At 41.9% G+C, this 27,500-nt stretch overlaps 1 protein-coding gene across 1 annotated transcript in view; it reads right to left on the bottom strand.

Moving 5' to 3' along the window:
* Positions 1-27,500, bottom strand: part of LOC122817578 (fibrillin-2-like) — an 824,173-nt gene that overhangs the window by 274,686 nt on the left and 521,987 nt on the right. Inside the window, exons 16-18 of the mRNA XM_044090614.1 lie at positions 19,364-19,639; positions 15,505-15,558; positions 91-216 (exon numbers count right to left, since the gene is read on the bottom strand). Of these exons, the coding sequence (XP_043946549.1) occupies positions 91-216; positions 15,505-15,558; positions 19,364-19,639 (456 nt within the window). The remainder of the gene's footprint in view (positions 1-90; positions 217-15,504; positions 15,559-19,363; positions 19,640-27,500) is intronic.

Below are 27,500 nucleotides of genomic sequence, written 5' to 3'. Positions count from 1 at the left end.
ACACTGAATGCATTGTATGGAGCCACATTATGTTCTGTAATGTGACACTTTCTGCATAACTGGGAGTCCTTTATACACAGGCAAACTTACCAACACAAGACTTTTTAGCCGAATCATACTGAAAGCCTTCTTTGCAGATACAGCGGTATGTTCCCCTCAGATTCTCACATTCACCATTCTGACAGATGTCGGGGTCAAGGGCACATTCATTAATATCTACAAACAAAGGTAATCATAAATCAGAGTTTGTCATATATTTGGGAAACACATTTAATGGATAGAAAAACATACCAGAGTAGGAATGTAACCATATCTTAGAAATATGTTTTGATAATAAAATAAATATGTAATTTTTGTCATATTTTGCTGGCCATTTACCAATACTTAATATGTTTAATCTCTTCATCAACCTAGATTACAGATTAGGATGAAATCAAAGTTTACCATGCATATCTCGAGGTCAATAAGACGAAGTAAATATAGGTTCTACCTCATAGGTTCATAGGTGTGTATTAGGCTAATGGCCCTAGATCCTTTACAAGCCTAGCCCACAGAAGTGCCCTGGCATCATGTCACCCAACATTAGTTCCAAGTTCCTCTATCAAGTAAAGCCACTGGAGTGATCCCCCGGAGTGAACTTTCTATTACCCATCCACTCATCAAGAGTTCTCTTGAAGAGGGTCAGCGAGGTGCTCTGCTTGACATGTATGGGAAGTCTATTCCATAGCATGGGCAGTCTCTGGGTTATGAACCTGTCCCTCTAGCATGTTCTGTTGATTGTGGTAATATGGTTGAGGTCTCTGGATTGTGTGGTGCAGAGGGATTGGGATTTCTTTAGATGTAGCATTTCTAACAGAGCTGGGTCAGACATGGACTTGTAAGTCAAGCAGAGATCGCCTCTAAGTAGGTGATATGAAACAGATAATAGCTGGAGTCTTTTGAATCTGTCCATGTAGGACATGTGTTTAATGCCTAGGATCCTCATCGTGAGGTACTTCTGTGACCTCTCCAGCTGTTGCATGTGTCTAGTGAAGTACATGCCAAATGGGGCATTATATTTGATGAGTGGTCTAATGAGGGAAGAGTAGAGAGAGATGATGACCTCTTTCTTCCTGGATTCAAAACCCTTGGTAATGAGATGTGCCACATAGAAGGACTTTCTGACCACAGTGGCAGTGTGGTGGTCAAAGGAGAGGTTGCTATCAACCTGCATCCCCAGATCTCTTATAACGTCTTCAGTGTTCAGCGGGCTCCCATTCATGTGGTAGTAAGTGGGAACTGAGATTTACCATTAGGTATGATGATGCATTTTTTGGCATTAAGCTTAAGGGCATGGTTTCGACACCAGTCACTGGTCTCAGTTAGGCCTTTCTGTAGGATGTCTGCATCACTTGGGGAGTTAATAATGGCTCCCAGCTTGCAGTCTTCTGTGAACTTGGTCAGCCAGAGTCCCTTTATTTTGTCCTGGACTTCTGAGAAGTAGATGCCAAACAGGAGAGGACCCAGGACCATTCCCTGTGGGACCCCACTCATGACTGGTCGGCAGTCTGACTTGGAGTTTGCTACTTTCACACTGTGTGTTCTGTCTGTGAGCCAATTTGCAACCCACCTGGTGATATAGTGGTTGATGCCTAGTTTGATGAGTTTATTAATAATTCCCAAGGGAGGAATGGTATCAGTGGCCTTGGCCAGATTGAGGTAGGCTGCATGCAATGCCTTACCCTCATCCACAGTCCTGGTGACTGACTCAAAGAAGTCAACCAGGTTGAGCAGGCATGATCTCCCTTTCACAAAGCCCAAACTGTGTGGGGTACAGAGTTTGGAGATTTCCTATATCTTTGTTAATCAGGTCCATGATGATGTGCTCCATAGCTTTACATAGACTCGTCAGGCTAATGGGGTGATAATTCCCAGGGTCTGTAATCGCTCTTCCTTTATGAAAAGGGATGACTGTAGCAGTGCGCCATTCAGTAGGGACAAAGCCTGAGGTTAGGCTGTGACTAAACAGGGCACACAGATGTGGTGCCAGTTCACTTTGTAGTTCTTGTAGAACACAGCCAGGAATATTACTGGGTCCCATGGAAGCTATATTCTTGGCCTTGGATAATGCAGCTTTAACCTGGCCTGCAGTAATGCTTTGTGTCTGGCAATCTTCCAGTATTGTGATTGGTCCTTTGGGGGGAGGGTTAAAGCTGGCACTGAATCTGTCGGCCAGTATGTTGGCAATATTTGTTGGCTCAGTATAGGAGGTACCATTGTGCAGTAGCTCAGGGCAAATCTGGGTATTGCCGTGGAGGTTCTTGATATAACTATAAAAGGCTTTGTGATTGTTTTTAGTGTCTGCCACAATTCTGCCTTCATAGCCTGTTTTAGATGATTTGATGAGGGATCTCAACTTTTTTTGAGGTTAATAAGGGAGTTTTTCCAGTTTTGGGACTTCACCTTTTTCTGCAACAGTTTCTTCCTTCTGTTGTAGAGTTTATTAATGGCAGGCGGCCACCAGATTTGCTTCCCTTTTTTGGAGGAGAGCATCTTGGTTCTGTTGGGTATGGCTAGTTCCATGCATTTATGTACATGTTCGTACAGTGCATTGGTGTATGATTCAGCAGTCATGCAGCTATTTTCCATTGGCATGGGTGCCGTGAAGATATCCACCTCTATTTTTAGGAGTTCAAAGTCAGCTTTGGAGAAGTTTTTCAAGGTGGTTACCTTTGTTGGGGGTGTGGGTGAGATGTGGATTTCCATGGTGATTAGTTTATGGTCAGATCTGACCAGGGAGGGATTGACTTTTGGTGTAGAGGAACAGTCGCCCATATTAGTAATAACAAGGTGAAGGATGTTGCCTCTTCTAGTGGGGGGGGGGGGTTAGAATGAGCTGGCCCAGGGTATTGGAATTGATGAATTCCAGGAAGCGCTGGGCCAGTGTATTGGTGCTTGATTAGTTTTTCCAGTTGATGGAAGGGTAGATGAAGTCTCCTAGTATGAGAGTGTTGGGTTGGACCTGGACAGATTCCAGGGTGCTTTGGAATGTTGTGCGAGAGTCTAGGGTCATGGTTGGGGACCTATAGCAGGCTATGATCTGGATTGCAATCTTGCCCAATGTTAGTTGTACCTGAAGCATCTCAGATGCATTATGCTGGGCTACTAGTCTGGAGATGTACATATCCTTTATGAATATGGAGACACCACTGCTTTTGGAGCTTCGGTCCATGTTTTGGGGCCAAGAGGTGTGGAATGAGTTATAGCCTGGTAGTGCAGGAGTGCTTTCTGCCACTTTAAACCAGGTCTCCGTTACAGCACAAATGTCAATGCTCTCCATTTTGAGGAATGCTTTGAGTGAGTGCATCTTGATATTTAGACTTCTAGCATTGAGCAGTATGACCCTCAGATTGCATTTATTTATAGCTTTAATTTGGTATTTGAAACATCTCCTAAAAAAGGCACTATAGGGATGGCAAGAGCCTTAGCCAGTACCCGGAAACTCAGGGGTGACAGATGCAGGCCATCTCTGGCAAAATGTACCATATCTACACTGAACAGTTACCTATATACCAGGATGCATAGTATTATACAGCATGACATTTCAGGGTAAAGATTATGTCGTTTGTAGACACTCCACAACAAAATATTTTTCCCTTTAAGTGACACATGAGTTCATTATCTATTAGCAAGTACATTTATTCCTCAAACTGCATCTGATGGTTCTTATATATAATTTTATTTTTTCGAAAGATGATACCTTTTGAACTCCTTTCCTTGAATGTATGCAAGTTCCTTTCATTTTGTTTGCTATAACTTCTTAAAGTTACCCACACCATTGTCTGCCTTCTCTAACCCATCTCCATCCACACCACCTTTGTGCAGTTCATAGGTTCATAGGTTCATAGGTAGGTACTAGGCTATCTGCCTGAAGGCAGTTATAAGCCTAGCCAGAATTTGTTGGCTTTCACCACCCCCTTAGATTAGTTCCCTGTGCCTCTGTCCAGTACAGCCACTGAAGTGATCCCTGGGATAAACTTTCTGTTTCACATCCACTCGTCAAGGTTTCTCTTGAACAGTGTTAGCGAGGAGCTCTGCCTACTAATGTAGATTGGAATCTTGTTCCAAAGTATGGGAAGTCTCTGGGACAGGAATCTATCCCTCCAGCATGTCCTATTTATTGTCGTGGTGTGGTTTAGATCCCTAGAGCGTGTGGCTCGAGGGGATATGGTTTTATTTAGGTGGAGCATGTCCATCAATTCTGGGTTGGACATGACCCTGTATGTCAGGCAGAGATCACCTCTGAGTAGGCGGTATGCAACTGAGAGCAGCTGGAGTTTCTTCAGTCGAGCTGCATAGAGCATCTGTTTGAGGCCAGTGATCCTCTTGGTGAGGTACTTCTGTGGTCTTTCCAACTGTTGCAGGTGTCTTGTAACGTATATCCCAAGTGGGGCATTGTACTCTATGATGGGTCTAATGAGTGATGAGTTAAGGGGCACAATGACCTCTCTTGATCTGGATGCGAACCCTTTTGTAATTAGGTGGGCCACATGGAAGGATTTTCTAACCACTTTATCAATGTGATTATCAAAGGAGAGATTACTATCTACTTGGGTCCCCAGATACCTTATTACATCTTCCATATTTAGGGGACTACCATCTATGTGGTAGTTTGCGGGTACTTTGTTTTTTCCAAAGGGGATGACTATGCACTTTTTGGCATTTAGCTTGAGGCCATGATTGTAACACCAGGTATCTTTCTCAGTGAGACCCTTTTGGAGGATGTCTGTGTCAGCCAGAGAGTCAATTATAGCCCCTAGTTTGCAGTCGTCTGCGAACTTGGTCAGCCATAGTCCTCATGTGCTTGCCTGTACCTCTGAGAAGTATATGTCGAACAGGAGGGGTCCTAGGACTGAGCCCTGGGGAACACCACTTGTAACCGGTTTAGTCAGACCTAGCTCCTGCAACTCTCACCATGTGGGTTCCATCTGTGAGCCAGTTGGCAACCCATTTTGTGATGTAGGGGTTTATGTCCAGGCTGGTGAGCTTGCCTATAATACCAGAATGGGAAATGGTGTTGAATGCCTTTTCGAGGTCTAGGTAGGGTGTGTGTACCACCTTTCCCTCATCTATAGCCTTGGTAACTGACTCAAAGAAGTCCACCAAGTTTAGGAGGCATGATCTGCCCTTAACAAAGCCAAACTGGGTAGGGTCCAGTGTTTGGAGGTTCCCAATGTCTCTATTAATGAGTTCCATGAGGATGCGCTCCATAGCCTTGCAGACCAAGCTAGTCAGGGTTATAGGGCAATAGTTCCCGGGGTCTCTTGTGGCTCCACCTTTGTGGAGCAGAATAACCATTGCTGTGCACCACTCTATGGCTATGTAGCCTGTGGAGAGGCTGAGTTTCAACAGTGTGTTTAGGTGAGGGGTTAGTTCGTCTTTGAGCTCATGTAGGATGCAGCCTGGGACACCATCCTGTCCCATTGATGCTGTGTTTTTGGCTTTTTTTTTTTTTTGTAAAGTTGTTTCAGGTTTCAACTTTGTTACTTAAGAAGTTAATTTGTGAGTGTTTCTGCCATTTCATACAGAGCTAATCGGAGGAAGGGCTCTGAGCGAACTAATCTGTGATATATAACATTAAGTATCCTGTTTTTTGCTTATTTTTATGAGTTATTTATAGCACTTTTATTGTCTGCATATACTTTTCTAGCTAGTTTCACTGTGTGTGTGGTATTAACTAGAAATTTTCTACAGTTGTTAAGGATACTCAATGTACAAGGCAGATCATGTCTCCTAAACCTGATAGAATTCTTTGAAGTGGTCACCAAAGCCATAGATGAGGGTAACATGGTTCATGCAGCCTATCTAGATCTCATCAAGGCTTTTCACACCAGCCCCCACTCTGGAATTATAGATAAACTCACTAAACTAGGCATAAATCCCTATGTCACAAGATGGGTTGCCAACTGGCTTACTGACAGAACCCACACTATGAAAGTAGCAGACTACAAATCAGACTTCAGACCAGTGATAAATGGAGTACCACAGGGTTCAGTCCTGGGTCCTCTCCTGTTTAGTATCTACTTCTCTGAAGTACAGGCTAACACAACTCTTTGGCTAACTAAGGTCGCAGATGATTGCAAACAAGGAGCCATAATTGAAACTCCTAACGATGTGGACATCCTACAAAAGAGCCTCACTAACACAGATGCCTGGTATCAAAGCCATGGCCTCAAGGTCAATGCCAAAAAGTGCATTGCCATCCCTTTTGGTAAAAACTCTGTACCCATGAACTGCCACATAGGCCGTAGGCTACTTAACACCGAAAGTGTGATAAGAGACCTTGGGACACAGGTGGAAAGTAGTTTCTCCTTTGATAATCACATTGTCACGGTAGTCAGGAAATCCTTCTATGTGGCACACCACATCACAAAAGGTTTCTCATCCAGGAAAAAAGAGGTTATTGTTCCCCTCTACTCATCACTCATTAGACCCATTATAGTGTACAACGCCCCTTTTGGTATGTACCTCACAAGAAATCTGCAACAACTGGAAAGGCTGCAGAAATACCTCACAAAGAGGATTACCGACCTCAAACAGATGCCCTACGCAGACCGTCTCAAAAAACTCCAGCTTTACACCATCGCATATCGCCTACTCAGAGGCGATCTCTGCCTAACATATAAAGCTATGTCAAACCCAGAGCTGTTGGACATGCTCCACTTAAAGAACCCCCAATCTCTCCAAGCTACATGCTCTAGGGACCTAAACCTTGTCACCACAATAAACAGAACATGCTGGAGGGATAGATTCCTGTCCCAGAGACTTCCCATAATTTGGAACAAACTACCTATCTATATCAAACAAAGCTCCTCATTAGCACTCTTCAAGAAAAATCTTGATGATTGGATGGGAGATAGGAAATTCACCCAGGGGATCACTTTTGTTGCTTTGCTTGACAGGGGCACAGGAAATTAATTTTCTTGGGTGGCAAAAGCCAGGGTACCGTTTGGCTAGGCTTATATAGGCCCTAGTGCCAATAGCTTAGTACCTACCTATGAACCTATGAGAGGGCTGTTTTAACCTGAGTGTCTGTGATTTCTGGGTTTCTACATTCTTCTGGTATGGTTATGGGCCCTTTTGGAGGTGAGAGGGGGGTGAAGTTTGCACTGAACCTGTCTGCCAGGATGTTGACGATATCGGTCGGTTCAGTGTATTTTGTGCCATTCTGCACTAACTCTGAGCAGATCTGATCATTGCCACTTAGATTCTTGACATAGGCCTGCCTTCTCTATCCCATCTCCATCCACACCACCTTTGTGCATTTAGGCCTGCCTTCTCTATCCCATCTCCATCCACACCACCTTTGTGCATTTAGGCCTGCCTTCCCTATCCCATCTCCATCCACACCACCTTTGTGCATTTAGGCCTGCCTTCTCTATCCCATCTCCATCCACACCACCTTTGTGCATTTAGGCCTGCCTTCTCTATCCCATCTCCATCCACACCACCTTTGTGCATTTAGGCCTGCCTTCTCTATCCCATCTCCATCCACACCACCTTTAGGCCTGCCTTCCCTATCCCATCTCCATCCACACCACCTTTGTGCAGTTAGGCCTGCCTTCTCTATCCCATCTCCATCCACACCACCTTTGTGCAGTTAGGCCTGCCTTCTCTATCCCATCTCCATCCACACCACCTTTGTGCAGTTATAGTCTGCTGCTTAAAGTACAGTAGATGTACTGTACCTACAAATGTGTAATAAGGTATGGTTTTCTAATGTGTGTCCCACTGCCTTCACAGCTTTCCTTCTGTCTTTATTATAATATTTCTTTAGGTTTCTGCCTTTCAGTTTGGCCATGACACAATATTTGCCAGAGAGTTTTTGTTTCCTAATAGTATTACTTTGCAGTCATTCACACTGCCTTAGTTACCATATTTCTGACTACTTTCCAGACTTGCAAATGTGTTTTTAATCTTTTCTGTTTCTTTGTATCATAATGTTTATAATATGCAAAAAATGTGCTCATTATTTTATTTCCAGGGTCTGAAAAAGTCACTTGCAAAGATGATGGCCCATCTCCTTCATATTTCACTATTCACTTTTCATGTGTTTTGCTGTGCAGCCATTTTACCCCGTCTACCACCTTGGGACCCATTCAGGGGCCCATTTACCCAGTCTACCACATTGGGACCCACTTAAAGGCCCATTTACTCAGTCTACCACCCTGGCATCCACTCAAGGGCTCATTTACCCAGTCTACCACCTTGGGCCTTACGTAAGGGCCCATTTACCCAGTCTACCACATTGGGACCCACTCAAGGAACCATTTACCCAGTCTACCACCTTGGGCCTCACTCAAGGGCACATTTACCCAGTCTACCACATTGGGACCCACTCAAAGGCCCATTTAATCACTCTACCACCCCGGCACTCACTCGAGGGCCCATTTAGCCAGTCTACCAACTTGGACCTCACTCAAGGGCCGATTTACCCAGTCTACCACCTTGGGACCCACTCAAGGGCCCATTTACCCAGTCTACCATCCTGGAACCCACTCAATGGCAGTAGAAAAGGCTTATTAGAAGTTCAGGAAGAATCTACAGTCATTTCTAGTCTGTGTTAGTAACCCAGATAAATAACAGTGATGTTTACCTATATTAAACCACTGGCCATATTTCCTTTTGTTACACAGGAAAAAGTACAAGAACTTTCAATAGTTACTAAAACTAAATAAACAATTAAAAGAGACATCTATATAGAGAACTTTAACATCATAGTGATAACACTAAAGTAAGCAACAAAACTTTTCTTGTTAGTTCAAAAGATCCTGCATTAAACTTACTGAGTTTAAAGAGTGAAGCACTTTTGCTAAAAACCCACATTCAAGAACTAGATTTCTTGAATATCAGTATTCTGGACGACATTGTCCCGCCATACCTGATATTTCTTCTTAGGCATGTTTTCAGGCTGTTGCCTGATTAATGTCACCTGGGTAATCTCGTGCCCAAATTATTTAAGCAGCGGTACTCCGCTATTCCTATTCTCTTTCTCTCTTTATTTTAGGCTCCTAGCGGCGGTACTCCACTATTCCTATTCTTTCTCTCTTTATTTTGGGCTCCTAGTAACCCAGTTTAGTGACTGTTGCATCTTTCTTACAATTCACTGTTTTTCTCAAGAAGAAGAACACACAGAATGCTAATTCATCAAATCAAACAAGGACAACACAGTTCCTCTTGAGCAATTAGTATTCTTTGTAGTACATTTTGCCTTTGTGTATCAACAGTGACCTTCGTTCTTGAATGACCCAAATCACATTCTCTATCAAACTTCAAGAAGCTGAAATGTTGATGAATACCTTAGAGGCATTCAAGCAAAATGAGGAGAAACTCTTTATTCTAGGTCATGGCCAGTTGTTTTCTTCGTACGTTCCTCTCACCCCACTATTTGCCAAGTCTTTCAAATGAAACACATTTAATATACAATGTACTGCACAGAGCAGATGCAGACATTATTCACAGGTTCATAGGTAGGTACTAGGCTATCGGCCCTGGGGCCTATAAAAGCCTAGCCAAAAAGGTACCTCGGCTTTCGCCACCCAAAAAAATTATTTTCCTGTGCCCCTGTCAAGCAGAGCCACAGCAGTGATCCCCGGGGTGAATTTCCTATCTCCCATCCAATCATCAAGATTTTTCTTGAAGAGTGCTAATGAGGAGCTCTGTTTGACATAGATAGGTAGTTTGTTCCAGAGTATGGGAAGTCTCTGGGACAGGAATCTATCCCTCCGGCATGTTTTCTATTTATTGTGGTGACAAGGTTTAGGTCCCTAGAGTGTGCAGCTTGGAGGGATTGGGATTTCTTTAAGTGGAGCATGTCCAACAGCTCTGGGTTTGACATAACTTTGTATGTTAGGCAGAGATCGCCTCTGAGTAGGCGATATGTGACAGAGTAAAGCTGGAGTTTTTTGAGACGGTCTGTGTAGGACATCTGTTTGAGGCCAGTAATCCTCTTTGTGAGGTATTTCTGCTGCCTTTCCAGTTGTTGTAGATGTCTTGTGAGGTACATACCAAAAGGGGCGTTGTACTCTATAATGGGTTTAATGAGTGATGAATAGAGGGGAACAATGACCTCTTTTTTTCTGGATGAGAAACCTTTTGTGATGAGTTGTGCCACGTATAAGGATTTTCTGACCACTGTGGCGATGTGATTATCAAAGGAGAGATTACTGTCGACCTGTGTCTCAAGGTCTCTTATCACGCTTTCGGTGTTAAGTAGACTACCGCCTATGTGGTACTTCATGAGTACAGAATTTTTACCACAGGGGATGACAATGCCCTTTTTGGCATTGAGCTTGAGGCCATGGCTTTGATACCAGGCATCTGTTTCAGTGAGGCCCTTTTGCAGGATGTCCACATCATTAGGGGTTTCGATTATAGCTCCTAGTTTGCAGTCATCTGCAAACTTAGTTAGCCAAAGACCTTCTGTGTTAACCTCTACTTCAGAGAAGTAGATACCAAACAGGAGAGGACCCAGGACTGAACCGTGTGGTACTCCACTTTTCACTGGTCTGAAGTCTGATTTGTAGTTTGCTACTTTCACAGTGTGGGTTCTGTCAGTAAGCCAGTTGGCAACCCATCTTGTGACATAGGGATTTATACCTAGTTTAGTGAGTTCATCTATAATTCCAGAGAGGGGGATGATGTTGAACGCCTTGGTGAGATCTAGCCAGGCTGTGTAAACCACCTTACCCTCATCTACGGCTTTGGTGACTGCTTCAAAGAAGTCTATCAGGTTTAGGAGACATGATCTTCCTTTTACAAACCCGAACTGCATGGGGTTCAGAGTTTGGAGATCTCCAATGTCTTTGTTTATGAGTTCCATGAAGATACGTTCCATGGCCTTGCAGACCAGGCTCATCAGGCTAATTGGGCGGTAGTTTACAGGGTCTGTCATGGCTCCCCCCTTTGTGGCGTGGGATAACCGTCACGGTGTGCCATTCAATGGGCACAAAAAAATACTTATGTTCCTTGTTAACGTTTCTGGTCAGGTGGTGCCAATTCCCTCTAACATCTCAAATCCGTTTTGAATCCTGTAGATGAGTGAGCCATGCTTTTGCATGGATAATCTAGAATCCATTTCTATGGAAAGTAAAAAAAGTCTGTAATTGTTGTCATTATTTAAATATCAGCAGGTATAGCAGTCCAGCATCCTGTTGCCATTATCCTATTTTACAAATGCTGATGTTCGTAACGGTGATTTATTTGTATTTCTCTATAGTATTCTGTGAGTCATCAAACCCCAATCCCTTGAAATGCACCTACCTGCTTGACCCTTATTGCATACCCTAAATGCAATACATTTTCATGAAAATATGTAAACAGAAACTACATGGAAATGTAAATAAATGCTTTAATAAGGAGCAAGCGAACACTATACCCTTAAAGCCCCCCCACACCCCTCTTTCTTTTTCATTTTTCACTCAAATTTATTGCAGCTTGAAAAGAGAAATCATTATTAAAAAATAATAATTAAACAATTCTCTCTCTTCTTCGCTAAGATGTTGTTATCTTCAGTAAGCATGAGGTCCTAAAATGTGATGCTACATAAAACATAAAATTGGGTATCCATGCTTTAGCAAATACTACACAATTAAATTAGCATTGATTACTGAATGGAAACTTTCTGTGTATTTTGTACAGTGTTTGCAATCTCTGGAAACCAGTCATGTATGCATGAATATAAAGTTAACCCTGCTTTACCTCATTTCAGTGGTTGTAATTACTTCAAGGTAAATTTTAAAGCTAAGCAAAAACAAAAAAAGATCTAATAATGATCAGCGGGCAGAGGTCAGATAGTTGGAATGGGTATTAATCAAGATCAGATGGTAGAGGTCAGATAGTTGGAATGGGTATTAATCATGATCAGCGGGCAGAGGTCAGTCGGAGTGGGTATTAATCATGATCAGAAGGCAGAGGTCAGATAGTCGGAGTGTGTATTAATCATGATCAGCAGGCAGAGGTCAGACAGTTGGAGTGGGTATTAATCATGATCAGCGGGCAGAGGCCAGACATTTGGAGTGGGTATTAATCATGATCAGAGAGCAGATGTCAGATAGTCGGAGTGGGTATTAATTATGATCAGCGGGCAGAGGTCAGACAGTCGGAGTGGGTATTAATCATGATCAGAGAGCAGAGGTCAGATAGTCGGAGTGTGTATTAATCATGATCAGCGGGCAGAGGTCAGAGAGTTGGAGTGTGTATTAATCATGATCAGCGGGCAGAGGTCAGAGAGTTGGAGTGGGTATTAATCATGATCAGCGGGCAGAGGTCAGATAGTCGGAATGGGTATTAATCATGATCAGCGGGCAGAGGTCAGTCGGAGTGGGTATTAATCATGATCAGAGGGCAGAGATCAGATAGTCGAAGTGGGTATTAATTATGATCAGCTGACAGAGTTCAGATAGTTGGAGTGGGTATTAATCATGATCAGAGGGCAGAGGTCAGATAGTCGGAATGGGTATTAATTATGATCAGCGGGCAGAGTTCAGATAGTCGGAATGGGTATTAATCATGATCAGCGGGCAGAGGCCAGACAGTTGGAGTGGGTATTAATCATGATCAGAGAGCAGATGTCAGATAGTCGGAGTGGATATTAATTATGATCAGCGGGCAGAGGTCAGACAGTCGGAGTGGGTATTAATCATGATCAGAGAGCAGAGGTCAGATAGTTGAAGTGGGTATTAATTATGATCAGAGGGCAGAGGTCAGAGAGTTGGAATGGGTACTAATCATGATCAGCGGGCAGAGGTCAGATAGTCGGAGTGTGTATTAATCATGATCAGCGGGCAGAGGCCAGACAGTTGGAGTGGGTATTAATCATGATTAGCGAGCAGAGGTCAGACAGTTGGAGTGGGTATTAATCATGATCAGCGGGCAGAATTCAGACAGTCGAGTGGGTATTAATCATGATCAGCGGGCAGAGGTCAGACAGTTGGAGTGGGTATTAATCATGATCAGCTGGCAGAGGTCAGATAGTCAGAGTTGGTATTAATCATGATCAGAGGGCAGAGGTCAGATAATTGGAGTTAGTATGTTGGGAGAAAGCAGGATTAGGAGATTATGATGATGTTGAAAGAGACACGAACAGAACAGTTAATAAAATACACGTGGAGAAAAACTGGTGGATACCATCATTTGGAGTTAGATAGAAGAATACGGGGAAATGTTAGAAATGAGGGAAAGCATCATGTATATGTGGGAACAATTAGGTATTTGAACACCTGGAGACAAAAATTGGAAAGCTAGAAGAGTGGCTGAACTTCAAAACAGCTTTAGTGGAGATATGAGGTCAGGGAAAGAGGTTTACTATATTACAGGGAGTTGATGGAAAAATAAGGAAGACAAAAAGGAGAGATTATCTGAGAGGATAAGAGCAGGGAGGAGGAAAAGAGGTACAAGAAAGTGGAAGGATGAAGAAGATTGAGAAAAGGAAAAACTAGCACAGTTTAAAGGTAGCTGGAGTGCAAGGCAATGGGACAAGCAATGACCCCTGGAGAAAGGAGGTCCCAGATGTGAGAAGGAAGGTTTCTGGAAATAACAGCTGGAAATGACAAACAAGCTAACACAATTAGATCCTGTAGGGGATATTTATTGATGTCAGATCCATAAATGGTAGAGGACACCATTAAAAATGTTGAAGGAAGGATGGGGAGCTATGGAGAGCAAACTGTAGGAGATGCAGGAAGGCAGCTAATGACCAGACACATGCAATGGGTTTGTAGTGAGATAAAAGATATTTGGAACCAGGATAAGAGAGTATGGGGAAAATTCTGTATTAACCCCATCCCTAACTCACAAGATTGTTGCATATTTAGATTAGATTGTCAGAATGGTAGCTAGGAATGTGATTAGAGAAAACAGATTCAGAGAGTGACAGAAAACTTGAGTATACGGGTTGTATTGGAACGGATAAATGCAGGGAAGGCTTTGTATACTGAATAAGGGCCCATTAATGGCTGAAGAGAGTATAGAGAGGACCTAAAGAATGGGCTGCAAGAAAATTAACAAATTTAGAGGAAACATGGAAGCTGCAGTAAGAGATCAAAGGACAGAACAGAGACTATGTGCTAAGGCATAGGTAATTATGGTGAAGTAATTAAAAAGATGTAAATTAAGAAGGAATTCTTTGTTAAATAATGGAAGGTTTGCTGATACTGATGAAGAAAAGGAGAGATGTGTAACTGTGGATATAAGCCAAGGTTATGGAGGAACAAGCACCTTCCAGAATTACGAAAAGACTTGTTCATGCAATTAGAAGAGTCCTGTCACTAACTGTATTCAAAATAATCTTGATGTGTTTGTGGGAAGCAGAAAGTACAAGCATGATGTTAAAGTGCCTGAAGGTCAGAAAATCGTACCAGCATGATGTTATAGTGCCTGAAGGTCAGAAAATCGTACCAGCATGATGTTATAGTGCCTGAAGGTCAGAAAATCGTACCAGCATGATGTTATAGTGCCTGAAGGTCAGAATGATGTTATAGTGCCTGAAGGTCAGAAAATCGTACCAGCATGATGTTATAGTGCCTGAAGGTCAGAAAATCGTACCAGCATGATGTTATAGTGCCTGAAGTTCAGAAAATTGTACCAGCATGTTGTTATAGTGCCTGAAGGTCAGAACATCGTACCAGCATGATGTTATAGTGCCTGAAGGTCAGAAAATCGTACCAGCATGATGGTATAGTGCCTGAAGGTCAGAAAATCATACCAGCATGATGTTATAGTGCCTGAAGGTCAGAAAATTGTACCAGCATGATGTTATAGTGCCTGAAGGTCAGAAAATCGTACCAGCATGATGTTATAGTGCCTGAAGGTCAGAAAATCATACCAGCATGATGTTATAGTGCCTGAAGGTCAGACAATCATACCAGCATGATGTTATAGTGCCTGAAGGTCAGAAAATCATACCAGCATGATGTTATAGTGCCTGAAGGTCAGAAAATCGTACCAGCATGATGTTATAGTGCCTGAAGGTCAGAAAATCGTACCAGCATGATGTTATAGTGCCTGAAGGTCAGAAAATCGTACCAGCATGATGTTATAGTGCCTGAAGGTCAGAAAATCATACCAGCATGATGTTATAGTGCCTGAAGGTCAGAAAATCGTACCAGCATGATGTTATAGTGCCTGAAGGTCAGAAAATCGTACCAGCATGATGTTATAGTGCCTGAAGGTCAGAAAATCGTACCAGCATGATGTTATAGTGCCTGAAGGTCAGAAAATTGTACCAGCATGATGTTATAGTGCCTGAAGGTCAGATAATCGTACCAGCATGATGTTATAGTGCCTGAAGGTCAGAAAATCATTTTGTTCTTCCAAAAACAAAACAAATGAAGAGCTTACAGATCTGTTTGCTGGTAATATAACCAGTCATCTTGTAATCCAAACTATTTTTTAAAGACAGCATGCTACTCATGTTATAACACTTCTGGGTTCTTGGCTAGTTGCAGTAATCTTGTAATTACTTACCTCTTCCATCAGCTGTAATTCCAACCCCACTGCTACAAAGAGACCGAAACTCATCTAGAGAGAAAACAGAAAGTGACATTATTAGTTAAATACTGGTGGTTAATCAGTATTATAATAAGTAATACAACAGTGATCTAAAATAATAATATCAAATAAACATAATTAATATATGAAAAGAGATCACTCTTGTTGCATGTGAAATAAATTACACTACAAAATATTAGACTTTAAAACTGGTAAAGATGCATCCTGGGATTCAGAAAGGCTTAGTGCAATACAAAAGCCTTAGCTTGGAAGGTTTCCACGTTGCACTAAGCCTTCTCTACTGCTGAGGTTTACACCTGGGGATCTCCTCACAGACAGCAGCCTCATAGGTCAAGACATTTGCTAATGCAGTAATCTGGGGGAAAGGTTAATGCTAATTAGCCACGTAATTGCTCCCAGAAATGTCTGGGGTTCGGCTAAATAAAATGTTATTCTAGGTGGAAAAAGTGACCTCTGAGAAACACAGAGGTCACCTAGTCACTCCTATGGGAGTACTCAAGGCGAAGGTAAGTTCAGTGAAGGTGTGGGAATGAGGGTGATGTTAGCATAAGTGTGTGGATGTCTGTGTGATTGCAGGGACATGAATGACTCTGTATGAATGTGAGTGTGTGTGCATGGATCCCTATCATATGATAGAAACCTCATTTGACTGAAACTCATTTGACTGAGACCATAAGATTGAAATTTCAAAAAATCTCAAAAGACTGAAAAGTCACTTAACTGAAACCCATAAGACTGAAACCGATAATACTCAGTTTCAACATACTAAATTTTAAACTGGACCACATAAAACCAGACTAGGTGGGGAGCTACACCTCTCACCCCCCCTAACTATATATACTAAATCCATGACCGCACTACAGTGGGGAAAAGGGTATAGTAGTGGCAGCATGTAGACTACTGTAAGGTATGTGAAAGGTATATGCTCGTTTCCCCACTGTAGTGCAATCCTGGAGTTAGTACATATAGTTAGTCTGGTTTTATATGGTCCAGTTTACAATTTAGTATGTTGAAATTCAGTATTATGGGTTTCACTTTTATGGGTTTCAGTCAAGTGACTTTTCAGTCTTTTGAAATTTCAGTCTTATGGTTTCAGTCAAATGAGGTTTCTATCATATGATAGGGATCCGTGTGCATACATGCCTTTGTGCGTGTGTGTGTGTGTGTGTGTGTGTGTGTGTGTGTGTGTGTGTGTGTATTGGGCGCACCTCTTTTAACGCAAAACATGGACTACTTGGGAGAATACTAGTTGAGTCAGGTATGATGACAACCAGAGTGTTCAGCTCAGGGACATGGTAATGAGGTTTTCCCTGAAGACATGCCCGTCTCTGAATCGACATGGTAATGAGGTTTTCCCTGAAGACATGCCTGTCTCTGAATCGACATGGAAATGAGGTTTTCCCTGAAGACATGCCCGTCTCTGAATCGACATGGTAATGAGGTTTTCCCTGAAGACATGCCCTTCTCTGAATCGACATGTTAATGAGGTTTTCCCTAAAGACATGCCCGTCTCTGAATCGACATGGTAATGAGGTTTTCCCTAAAGACATGCCCGTCTCTGAATCGACATGGTAAAGAGGTTTTCCCTGAAGACATGCCCGTCTCTGAATCGACATGGTAATGAGGTTTTCCCTAAAGACATGCCCGTCTCTGAATCGACATGGTAATGAGGTTTTCCCTGAAGACATGCCCATCTCTGAATCGACGTGGTAATGAGGTTTTCCCTGAAGACATGCCCATCAATGAATCGACATGGTAATGAGGTTTTCCCTGAAGACATGCTCGTCTCTGAATCAATATGGTAATGAGGTTTTCCCTGAAGACATGCCTGTCTCTGAATCATTTTCATGTCTTCACACTAATTGAGAAATTAGGATTGGGCAATTCGAGAAGAGCAATTCTTTGAATCCTAGGGACTGTACATCTGAAGAATGATGGGAAATACTTTTACAAAGCGTGTTACCCTGTTTAAAAGATACAATGGCTGCATGGAATAATAAAAGCAACAGCTAGGCACATTTTAGATACATAAAAAGTATAAATTATGCATTCATAAATCTTTTGAAGTTATATACAAAAATAATACATTACACAGTACTTCAACATTTTACAGTAATTCACCTCTTCACGTAGAATGTAAAGGCTTAAATTATGGTAGCAAATTGCAAAATGCATAGTTTTTATGCTTGTATTCTGTCTTAATGGACATCAGAAATGTTCACACAACCACATGCAGGAATTTATTCTACTTTCTTTGTCACTAAAATTAACATAATTAGGAGAATTTCACTAACGTACTACTGAATTATGTAATACCTTATAACATTCCGTGCCGCTTCTTATTTAGTGTAATCCCCTGCATAAAGTAATCAGTCATTTTATCAAATCGCATATTGTCTTGTAAGTCTGTATGGTGCAAGGGGCATAGCTGGGGCAGCTGGCCTGGGTACAAGTTGTAAGGGGCATGGCTGGGACAGCTGCCCTGGGTACAAGGTGTAAGGGGCATAGCTGGGGCAGCTGCCCTGGGTACAAGTTGTAAGGGGCATAGCTGGGGCAGCTGGCCTGGGTACATGTTGTAAGGGGCATGGCTGGGACAGCTGCCATGGGTACAAGGTGTAAGGGGCATGGCTGGGGCAGCTGTCCTGGGCACAAGGTGCAAGGGGCATGGCTGGGGCAGTTGTCTGGGTACAAGATGTAAGGGGTATGGCTGGGACAGCTTCCCTGGGTATATGGTGTAAGGAGCACGGTTGGGAGATGTTAGTAGTGTAGTACCAGCATTCACTGCAGAACTGCTTTGTGCATGAACTTATAACTGTACCGACTTGTTTGACACATTTATAACAAACACTTTACTACAGTTTCACAACAAAGAACTTTTTTGGGTCCTCAGCGTACAGAACTTAAAGTGGAGGAGGGAGGTACCATTTCAGTAACTACACAGAGCACCAGATAACCTGGATATGGTTTTGATGAACAGAATTCATAAATTTGCTACTGACCCTTGTGTCAGGAAACCCACAGAGAGAAAATAAGCTGCTGGTTAAGTAGGACATGTAGCTTATTTAGTAAGAAGTGGAATTAGAAGACTTTGTCATCCAAGCAGTCATTATCTGCCATACAAAGCTATGTTTCTGTGTTTCATAAAGTTCTTTCCAGAACTAAAGAAGTACATTAGAATTAGACACAAAGTGATTTCATGTTTCATGCAATGAATGCTTCTCCTTAAGAGTAGCTTTCTCATTGTGACAAATCTCTGTCCTTCTGCTCAGTCGAAGCACTGCTATTCCCAAAAGTTAATGCATCCTGTTGTATTATATTACACTGTCTTAACAGCCTCATCACACATTAGTCTGTGAGAAAATACTGTTATCTGCATTGCATGTGTTAAAATAAATACTGTTATCTGCATTGCATGTGTTAAAATAAAAGGAGCAATATGGATTTACTGCACAGATGGGAAAAAATGATAAAATGTTTCTGAGGTTCTCTACAATCGAGATAAATCTGAAAACCCAGGTTTGTGATACAACATGTAAACACTGAGTATCTGTTAAATGCTCATTAGTACTGTCAAAGATATTTATGACTTATACCAGCATTCACTGCAAAAAAGATTACATGAATCATGCATGAGGATTGTGCATTTTCCATTAGTTAGAACTGATATTTTGTTTCTCTTCAAATAATTGCTCCTTTTAAATATGTACGTTTATACCTATCCTTTTGCTTGTTTAATGTCATTTGGCTTCTAGAAAAAAATTACAGAGATTATTCTGGAAAATGTTAGCATTAATAAAATCATTGGTCTTCCTACCAGAGCTTCTAGCTGGGCATGGATTGCAGGGTTCTCCAAAACCATAGTCGGGATTGGCACAACAGCACTCTGATTTAGTAACTGCACCAGGGAATGGTCTAGAACAGAGCCCTTTCTTTATGGATCCATAGCAAGTACTACGTATGTGAGTGTCGACACAGACACGCCCATCTGCACCAATCACCAGCCCAGGTGGACATTCACATCTGTAAGAACCTTCAGTGTTAATACAACGGCCATTCATGCAGATTCCAGAGTTCTGACACTCATCAATATCTGTAAAAAACAAAATGATAAAAAAACAAGGTTAGAGCTTCACTTTAGCAATTACTATGTTTTTCAAGCAAACTGTAAAATTTGGTCCAGACAACAGTATATGGATACAGTATAAAGATACAGATATGGTATACCTTTTGACCTTTGAAGTCAAAGTTTGATTTGATAAGTATTTGTCTAATTTTTGTACAATGCCCATTAAGAGTAAAAGTATCTTTGTGGAAATAGAAACACAGAAATTAAACAAAATTAATTTATAAAACAAACATTTTCAAATGGTACCGAAGTAAAAAATAAATAGCATGCATTAATCTTGCCTTTGGAACAAAACACCCTTATATGTAAAAGAGTAGTAACCTGAAATCCTTCAAGGTAACCCCTGATAGTTGGATGGGTATTCAGAAATTCATTCCTGGACTTATTTGTTTTCTTTTTTGAAACAGGAAGTATGTCTTAAAGATATTCATTGGCTTAGGTAGTCACTAGGCATGTGGCCAAGAAGACCATTGAGGAGCACAGCACACCCTCCCAATTGCCTCACCACAATAAGTGACCTGCTCATAGTGACAGATGAAGCAAGTGAAAGCTAAAGGAATTCAACCCTGGAGCATAGGAAGCACAGCCCATAGCCCATTGCTCTGTGCTGGACCATAGGAAGCACAGCTCATAGCCCAGTGCTCTGTGCTGGACCATAAGAAGCACAGTTCATAGCCCCAGTGCTCTGTGCTGGACCATAGGAAGCACAGCTCATAGCCCAGTGCTCTGTGCTGGACCATAAGAAGCACACTTCATAGCCCCAGTGCTCTGTGCTGGACCATAGGAAGCACAGCTCGAAGCCCAGTGCTCTGTGCTAAATCCCATAGGAAGCACAACTCATAGCCTAGTGCTCTGTGCCGGACAATAGGAAGCACAGCTCATAGCCCCAATGCTCTGTGCTGGACCATAGGAAGCACAGCCCATAGCCCAGTGCTCTGTGCTGGACCATAGGAAGCACAGCTCATAGCCCAGTGCTCTGTGCTGGACCATAAAAAGCACAGCTCATAGCTCCAGTGCTCTGTGCTGGACCATAGGAAGCACAGCTCATAGCCCAGTGCTCTGTGCTGGACAATATGAAGCACAGTTCATAGCCCAGTGCTCTGTGCTGGACCATAAAAAGCACAGCTCATAGCCCAGTGCTCTGTGCTGGACCATAGGAAGCACAGTTCATAGCCCAGTGCTCTGTGCTGGACAATAGGAAGCACAGTTCATAGCCCAGTGCTTTGCGCTGGACCATAAAAGCACAGCTCATAGCCCAGTGCTCTGTGTTGGACCATAAAAAGCACAGCTCATAGCCCCAGTGCTCTGTGCTGGACCATAGGAAGCACAGCTCATAGCCCAGTGCTCTGTGCTGGACAATATGAAGCACAGTTCATAGCCCAGTGCTCTGTGCTGGACCATAAAAAGCACAGCTCATAGCCCAGTGCTCTGTGCTGGGCCATAGGAAGCACAGTTCATAGCCCAGTGCTCTGTGCTGGACAATAGGAAGCACAGTTCATAGCCCAGTGCTTTGCGCTGGACCATAAAAAGCACAGCTCATAGCCCAGTGCTCTGTGCTGGACAATAGGAAGCACAGCTCCCTACTGCTCTGTGCTGGACCATAGGAAGCACAGCTCATAGCCCAGTGCTCTGTCCTGAACCTTAGGAAGCACAGCTCATAGCCCCAATGCTCTGTGCTAACTGGCAAAGTCTAGATAGTCTCTGGATCTACTTGCCTTACAGTTCCTGTAATCCTATGATTGTATAAACTTATTTGTAAGGAAAAGTAACAATATTCTACAAGACTTGCTTTAAGGCATCTTTCAAGTTGAGTCCAGCTTATAAATGCCAGGTATAGGACATACGAGTGGTAAAGGCCAGATTATGCTCCAGATGTCCCATGTTTGATTAGTGGTCTCAAGTACTGGAAGAACTGGCAACAGAGGACTGAATAGGAGTGGTCAACATTGACTCCTCCATCTTAGAGTTAGGGAATTGGTCATATATGCCACAGGGCAGCCATTTGAAGAGAAGGTCATGCTACATGCTGAGAATCATGAATGTCACTTTAATGAATGAATGTTTATACTCTAACAAAGTAACATGGTGAGAGAAAACACACAATCTGACCAGGATTTGGGTACTGTAGGCAGCATAACACAGCTAGCAGGCAGGAACTGTAAAGCGGTAGGAGCATTAAAAAAAAAACAGGCTTGTTCTTATTCACATCAATGATCTTTAGAAAATAAGGGAGTCAAAAAGGTCATTTGCCAATGGGAAGAGGGGATCCCCATGTTTTATTTTGGCTGTGCTTGAACGGGCAGGTGGAACAAGAGGGCAAATGAGATGCTGAATGGGTTTAATGGATAGAATGATAAGCAACCAAAAAGAAGACACAAAATAAAACCTGTTCTAAAGCAACAACTGTTACGTCATGAGACCACATTTCAAGGGATTGAACTGCAGGTTCTTGTATACCCTGCACATGTGTGTAACACAACAACCTTCATCAAGCATCATTCCATCACCGATCTCTGCCAGCTAAAAAGTTCTAGGTCCCTCAGTGATGAACAGTGAGACTGTATGTGTTCAAAGTATAAATATGCAGATATCAGGATTTGTCTAGCTTTTGTCAGTTTTCCCTCCTTGAATGCTTCCCTTGGGATACAATGTATCTATGTCTCCTCACAATGTATCTATGTCTCCTCACAATGTATCTATGTCTCCTCAATAAGCTCCAATCAGCCATCTGAAAGGACAGCTGGAACTTTCATCAGTGACGGAGTGTGCAGCTTGCAACAACACGAATGTACCTTTGTACAGGTATAGGTTCACAGGTTCATAGATTCATAGATATATACTAATCTAACAACCACTGGGACCTTTATATGCTTAGCCATGCACTCGAATCCAGTTGGGCCCCTATGTAACATGTGTGTTTGTTAATGGGTGCTACTTAGGAAGTTTCTAGGGAATATTTGGGGGACTGTGTTAGTTTAGCCATTACTGTCTGCCTCCGCCTATCAGAGACATGGGGCCAGATGCAGGGTGAATTTCTGTTTTCCCATTGATTGGTCAAGGTTACACTTAAATAGGGTTATGGATGGAATCCGTTTCACATGGATGGGAAGCCTCTTCTAGAGCATGGGGATGCTCTGAGACCCATATCAGTCTCAACAACATGCCTTATTTATGTCACAAGCAAAATTTAAATACTGCGATCTAGTGGTTCTGATGTTGTTCATTTAATGGATGTGCAAAAGGTCCATCAGAACTGGATCTTAGCATGCTTTATATTCCAGGAATAGATCACATCTAAGTAACCTCTAGGAGAATAAGCAGAGAGAGAAAAAGGCCTTACAGCAATCTGTATAGGGCAATGTGGTTATACCCTGGAGTCTCCTGGTAAGGAATCTTTGTGAGTGTTAATAACTATTACATATGTCAGGTCAGGTACATGCCAAAGGGGGCAGTATACTCACTTTATTTGGCCCTTATTAGATCCATAATTAACAGTATGACTTCCTTGGATTTAGTTGTCATGCCCTTATTTACGAGTTGGGCAACATACAGTGATTTTCTTACTGCCTTGGCTACATGTTGGTCAAAGGTCAGATTACTGTCTACATATGTTCCCAGATCTCTGACTACTGGGTCAACTCTTAGGATAATCTTACTGATGGAATAATTTGTCTGGGTGGCAGTTGTCCCAAAAGGTACTATAATGCATTTCTTGACATTTAGTTTTAATCCGTGACTTTGACAACAGTCATTTGTCTGTGTTAGACATTCTTGTAAGATGTTTGTTTCATGGGGGGAATATATGACAGCTCCCAATTTGCAGTCATATGTGGTCCCAGCATGGAGCCCTGAGGTAACCCACTAGTGATTGGTCTCTTTGTGGAGGTGGCCTCACCAATTCTGACTTCTTCTGTCCTGTCAGTGAGCCAGCTAGCAATCCAGTGAGTTATGTAGGAGGTTATGTCCAGTTCAGTGAGTTTGTCAACTATACCAGAGTGGGGTATTGTATTGAACACTTTAGTGAGGTCCAGCTAAGCAATATGCACTGTTTTTTTCCCTCATTCATTGCCCTGGTGACCTTCTCAAAGAAGTCCACCATGTTTATTAGGCATGACATTCACTTGACAAAGCCAAACTGGGTTGGGTCCAGTGTCTGAAGGTTGCCTATGTCTTTGATCACTTGTATGATACTTCATTCAATGCCTTTGCATATTAGACTAGTCAGACTAATAAGTTTGTAGTTTCCAGGGTCGTTGGATGGTCCAGCCTTGTGACGTGAGATAACTGTATTCAGTCTTCTTTCCTCATGGCATAAGCCTGTTTTGAGTCTATAGTTGAAAAGTGACTCAGGTGGTCCCGATAGGTCATGTTTCAAGCTATTTTGGAGGCATCCAGGGATATTGATGGAGCCCACTGAGGCTGTGGTTTTGGCCTTAGCATGTGCCACCATGGCCTGCTCCCTGATAATAGCTGGGGGAATTATGCTAGTAGGTATTTCTTGGGTGGAGGCGAGGGGGAGTGAGGAGGTGAAGTTTGAGCTGAATTTGTCAGCCAGCAAATTTGCTGTGTTACTTTATTTAATGTGAGAGGTATCATGGATGATCCATTTCAGACCTGTGACCATTCACTGCTACCAGTAGCCATTGTTTACAATTTGTACACCTCCTGGCATCATCAAAAATCTTGGAAGATACAATGATGACAAAATGGGCCTACATGAGACAAGAAGACCACCTTAGTAGCATTTTAAAGAGAATGAAGTTGGTTTTATGTATTCCTGGAAAGGTATATTATAATCTGTATAATCTATATACTCCATGCTGATCTCATATATTATCTTAAAACTTGTACCTTTGCCTGTTATATTCAAAAATGGTGACATCTGACAACTTACAAATGTTGTCTGGTCTTGGGGTGGCTGTGAATCAGAAACACTGAATTCAACATTATTTTAACTTTGTTGTTACTTTATGTTTTGCTTTATTATTAATACTAATATTTTAATATGTGTGATTTATTTATATTAGTATCGTAAAAGTTTTTGTTTCATATATGCATTTAAATTCATTCTGATTTGTCATGGTAACACTATGATTGTATGAACAAAATGGGAAAAAATGTAGATTGATGCAGATATACAATAACTCTTTCTTCCAACTTTTATTTAATGTTTTTATCTACCCAATGTCTGCCAGGCATCAGCCCTCCCATCATCCACTGACCTATTTTATCCCATTTGGAGGAGAGCAGACTTCTGGAGACCATCATCCAGCAGGCAATGGGTTTTGTTCTAGTTTTATGGGTGAAAAAAAATAGTCCCACCATACTTGGAGAAAAAAAAAAGAGATCCATTATCATGTGATTTTTTTCATCATGCAACTTTTTGAGAGGTTTTGATTGGATAACGTTTTACATATATTTCAATGTAGAGGAGGGTTGAATTCATGCTCTGATGAAATCTGTTACTTTAGAACAAAAGAGCTTAGCACAGGGTTGTTCAATAAAGTTGTTTTTTGAACTATTACTTCAGATCTTCCAGTCTTTTTTTTAGAACGTCCTACCCTTTATGGGGCTAACACTTCCCTAGCGGCTGATTTGTGTGCTCAGAGATGCAAGGTCCTGCTATGCCTGCCTTTGTCAGCATGTGTATATTCCTGCATGTGCTCCACAACATTGGGGTGGCTGCCTTTCTCACTGTATCCAGTTGGTGCTGCCATTAAAGCAGGCCACATCACTTCTTGTCCCCTGGATGAGTAGGCTGACACTGGTCACTGTCATTGTCTCGTGTTAGCTCCTCCAGCTCCTGTATTATTTGGTAGTCATGGGTCATTGGGTTATTTAGGTCTCAGTTAGGGCTTATCACACTGTTCCACAGAGTTGACGTTTTGCTAGAATTGACTTTTTTTGGAAAGTACTTTGTGATAAAACAGTCTAACAAAAGCTGAATGAGTTATGTTGTTAAACGCCCTTAACTGTTAACTGGTATACGATACCCATGAAATGTAACACACATAAATAATTCAAAACATTACATCTCAGTGACCTTCTGGCACATAGGAATAAAGCCCTTACTATACCCCAAATGCCTCATGCTCGATTAGTGGCATGGTTGTTAGGCCAAATGATTCTGCTCGATTAGTGGCATGGTTGCTAGGCCAAATGACTTCAGCTCGATTAGTGGGATTGCCATTATGCTGCACTAGTAGGATGGCAGTGAGCAGCCAATGTCACATCACTCGTCCTGGCGAAGGGAGGGAGAAAGTTAAAGCTGACTGCAATGAGCAGTGATGAACCTCAGTGGGCTGCCTGCTGCAAAACCAGTGAGACACGTATTCAGGAGGCCAGTCCTGTTTGGAAACATGTATGCACCTCCTGAGGGCAACATTCTTGGGATTTGCAGGGGGGTAGAGTTAGAGCAAACTCTCCAGAAGTAGGCTGATCCTGCACCAGGATGCTCTCCTTCCTCAGCATCTTAAGACTATAGGGTGGGTGAACCAGAGGGAGGAAGAGGAGGATCCGTTAGACTCAGTGAATGAGAAGAGGAGCTGGTAGGAACTGATGGTCAGCTGCATAGGATTAAAACATGATCTGTCCTTGTTTCCCCTTTTGTTGTAACACATAGCTATCTATCTATTCATCTATTTCTCTGTCTATCTGTCTCACTCTCTCTCTCTGTGTATCTATATATCTGTTAATTTTCTTATTTGTAGGATGCTTACAAAATTATTTCAGACTTATAACAGCATTCCTTTTCAGTCAAATCTAACTCCTAAAAATGATTGTCTTCCTTCAGAGGACCTACTCGGTAAGAACAGACTAATACGTACATGAGAACCATTAAGGCTATTTCTTTGGAAACTAAGTTCAGAATCATGATGTGATGAGGACCCCATTACCGTCCAGCTACAGCAATGATTCCCTCATACATAAAAATTACCTACTCAGCTCTTGTTCCTTCTCAGTTTTAATACCAACTTATAAAATATAACCCCTGCAGAAGTACGTGAAATGAAGACAAGTCCACTGGAATTTCACTTTATTCACAAGACTGATTGAGCGCTTTCATAAGGTTGTATTAAACACCTACTAGACACCTACTCTTGTTCTTTTATTACCACATTTACTCAGGATTATCCCCTGATTCAGCAAATTATTATCAACAATTGATCTATCTTTCAGGCCTTTGAATGTAATTAAGATATTTTAGGGGAAAGACCAAGGTTTGTTACCAGATGTGCTAGGTGTCTTAAAAACATGTTGGAGTCTAATGTTAAATTTACACAGAATATTAGTCACAAGAAAAGTGGTACATTTAAGTGTAGAAGTTGTAGTCAGTGTTTATTTCTTTTGGAAAAATGGGAAGTTAAAGTTAATAACATTTTAATTAGGAGTAGCTTTCATTTTACCTGTAAAACTGTGGATATCATTTACTTGGCCCTGTGTCAAAAATGCCCTAGTTTTTACGTAGGTTAAACTGTCTGTCAGTTTAGGGAGAGAAAGTATGAACACCTTTACGACATTAGGAATAAAAAAACAAGTAACTCCCTTTATGGTCATTTAGTGGACCATTTAGATCATGAATTTTTGTTTTTTGGTATAGACACTGTCCATAAAAATTATTTGGGGGGGCCCTGGTATGATCTAATTGAATACAAGGAATTGGTTTGGCAACGGAAGTTGAGCGCTGCAGTTTCTCCTGGTTTGAACGAATCTATTTGTATAGCTAATGTTTTGAGGTTAAGGTGCTATTATGTATGAGGCAACATATTTATATTTATATTTTCAATATATTTTATTTTTATTCATTTTATTTATATTTTGGTGT

This window comes from Protopterus annectens, chromosome 13.part0 (assembly GCF_019279795.1).
Source record: "Protopterus annectens isolate FY-2018-M chromosome 13.part0, PAN1.0, whole genome shotgun sequence".
NCBI classification, from domain to species: Eukaryota; Metazoa; Chordata; order Ceratodontiformes; family Protopteridae; genus Protopterus; species Protopterus annectens.
This window is presented reverse-complemented; position numbering and strand designations above follow the sequence as displayed.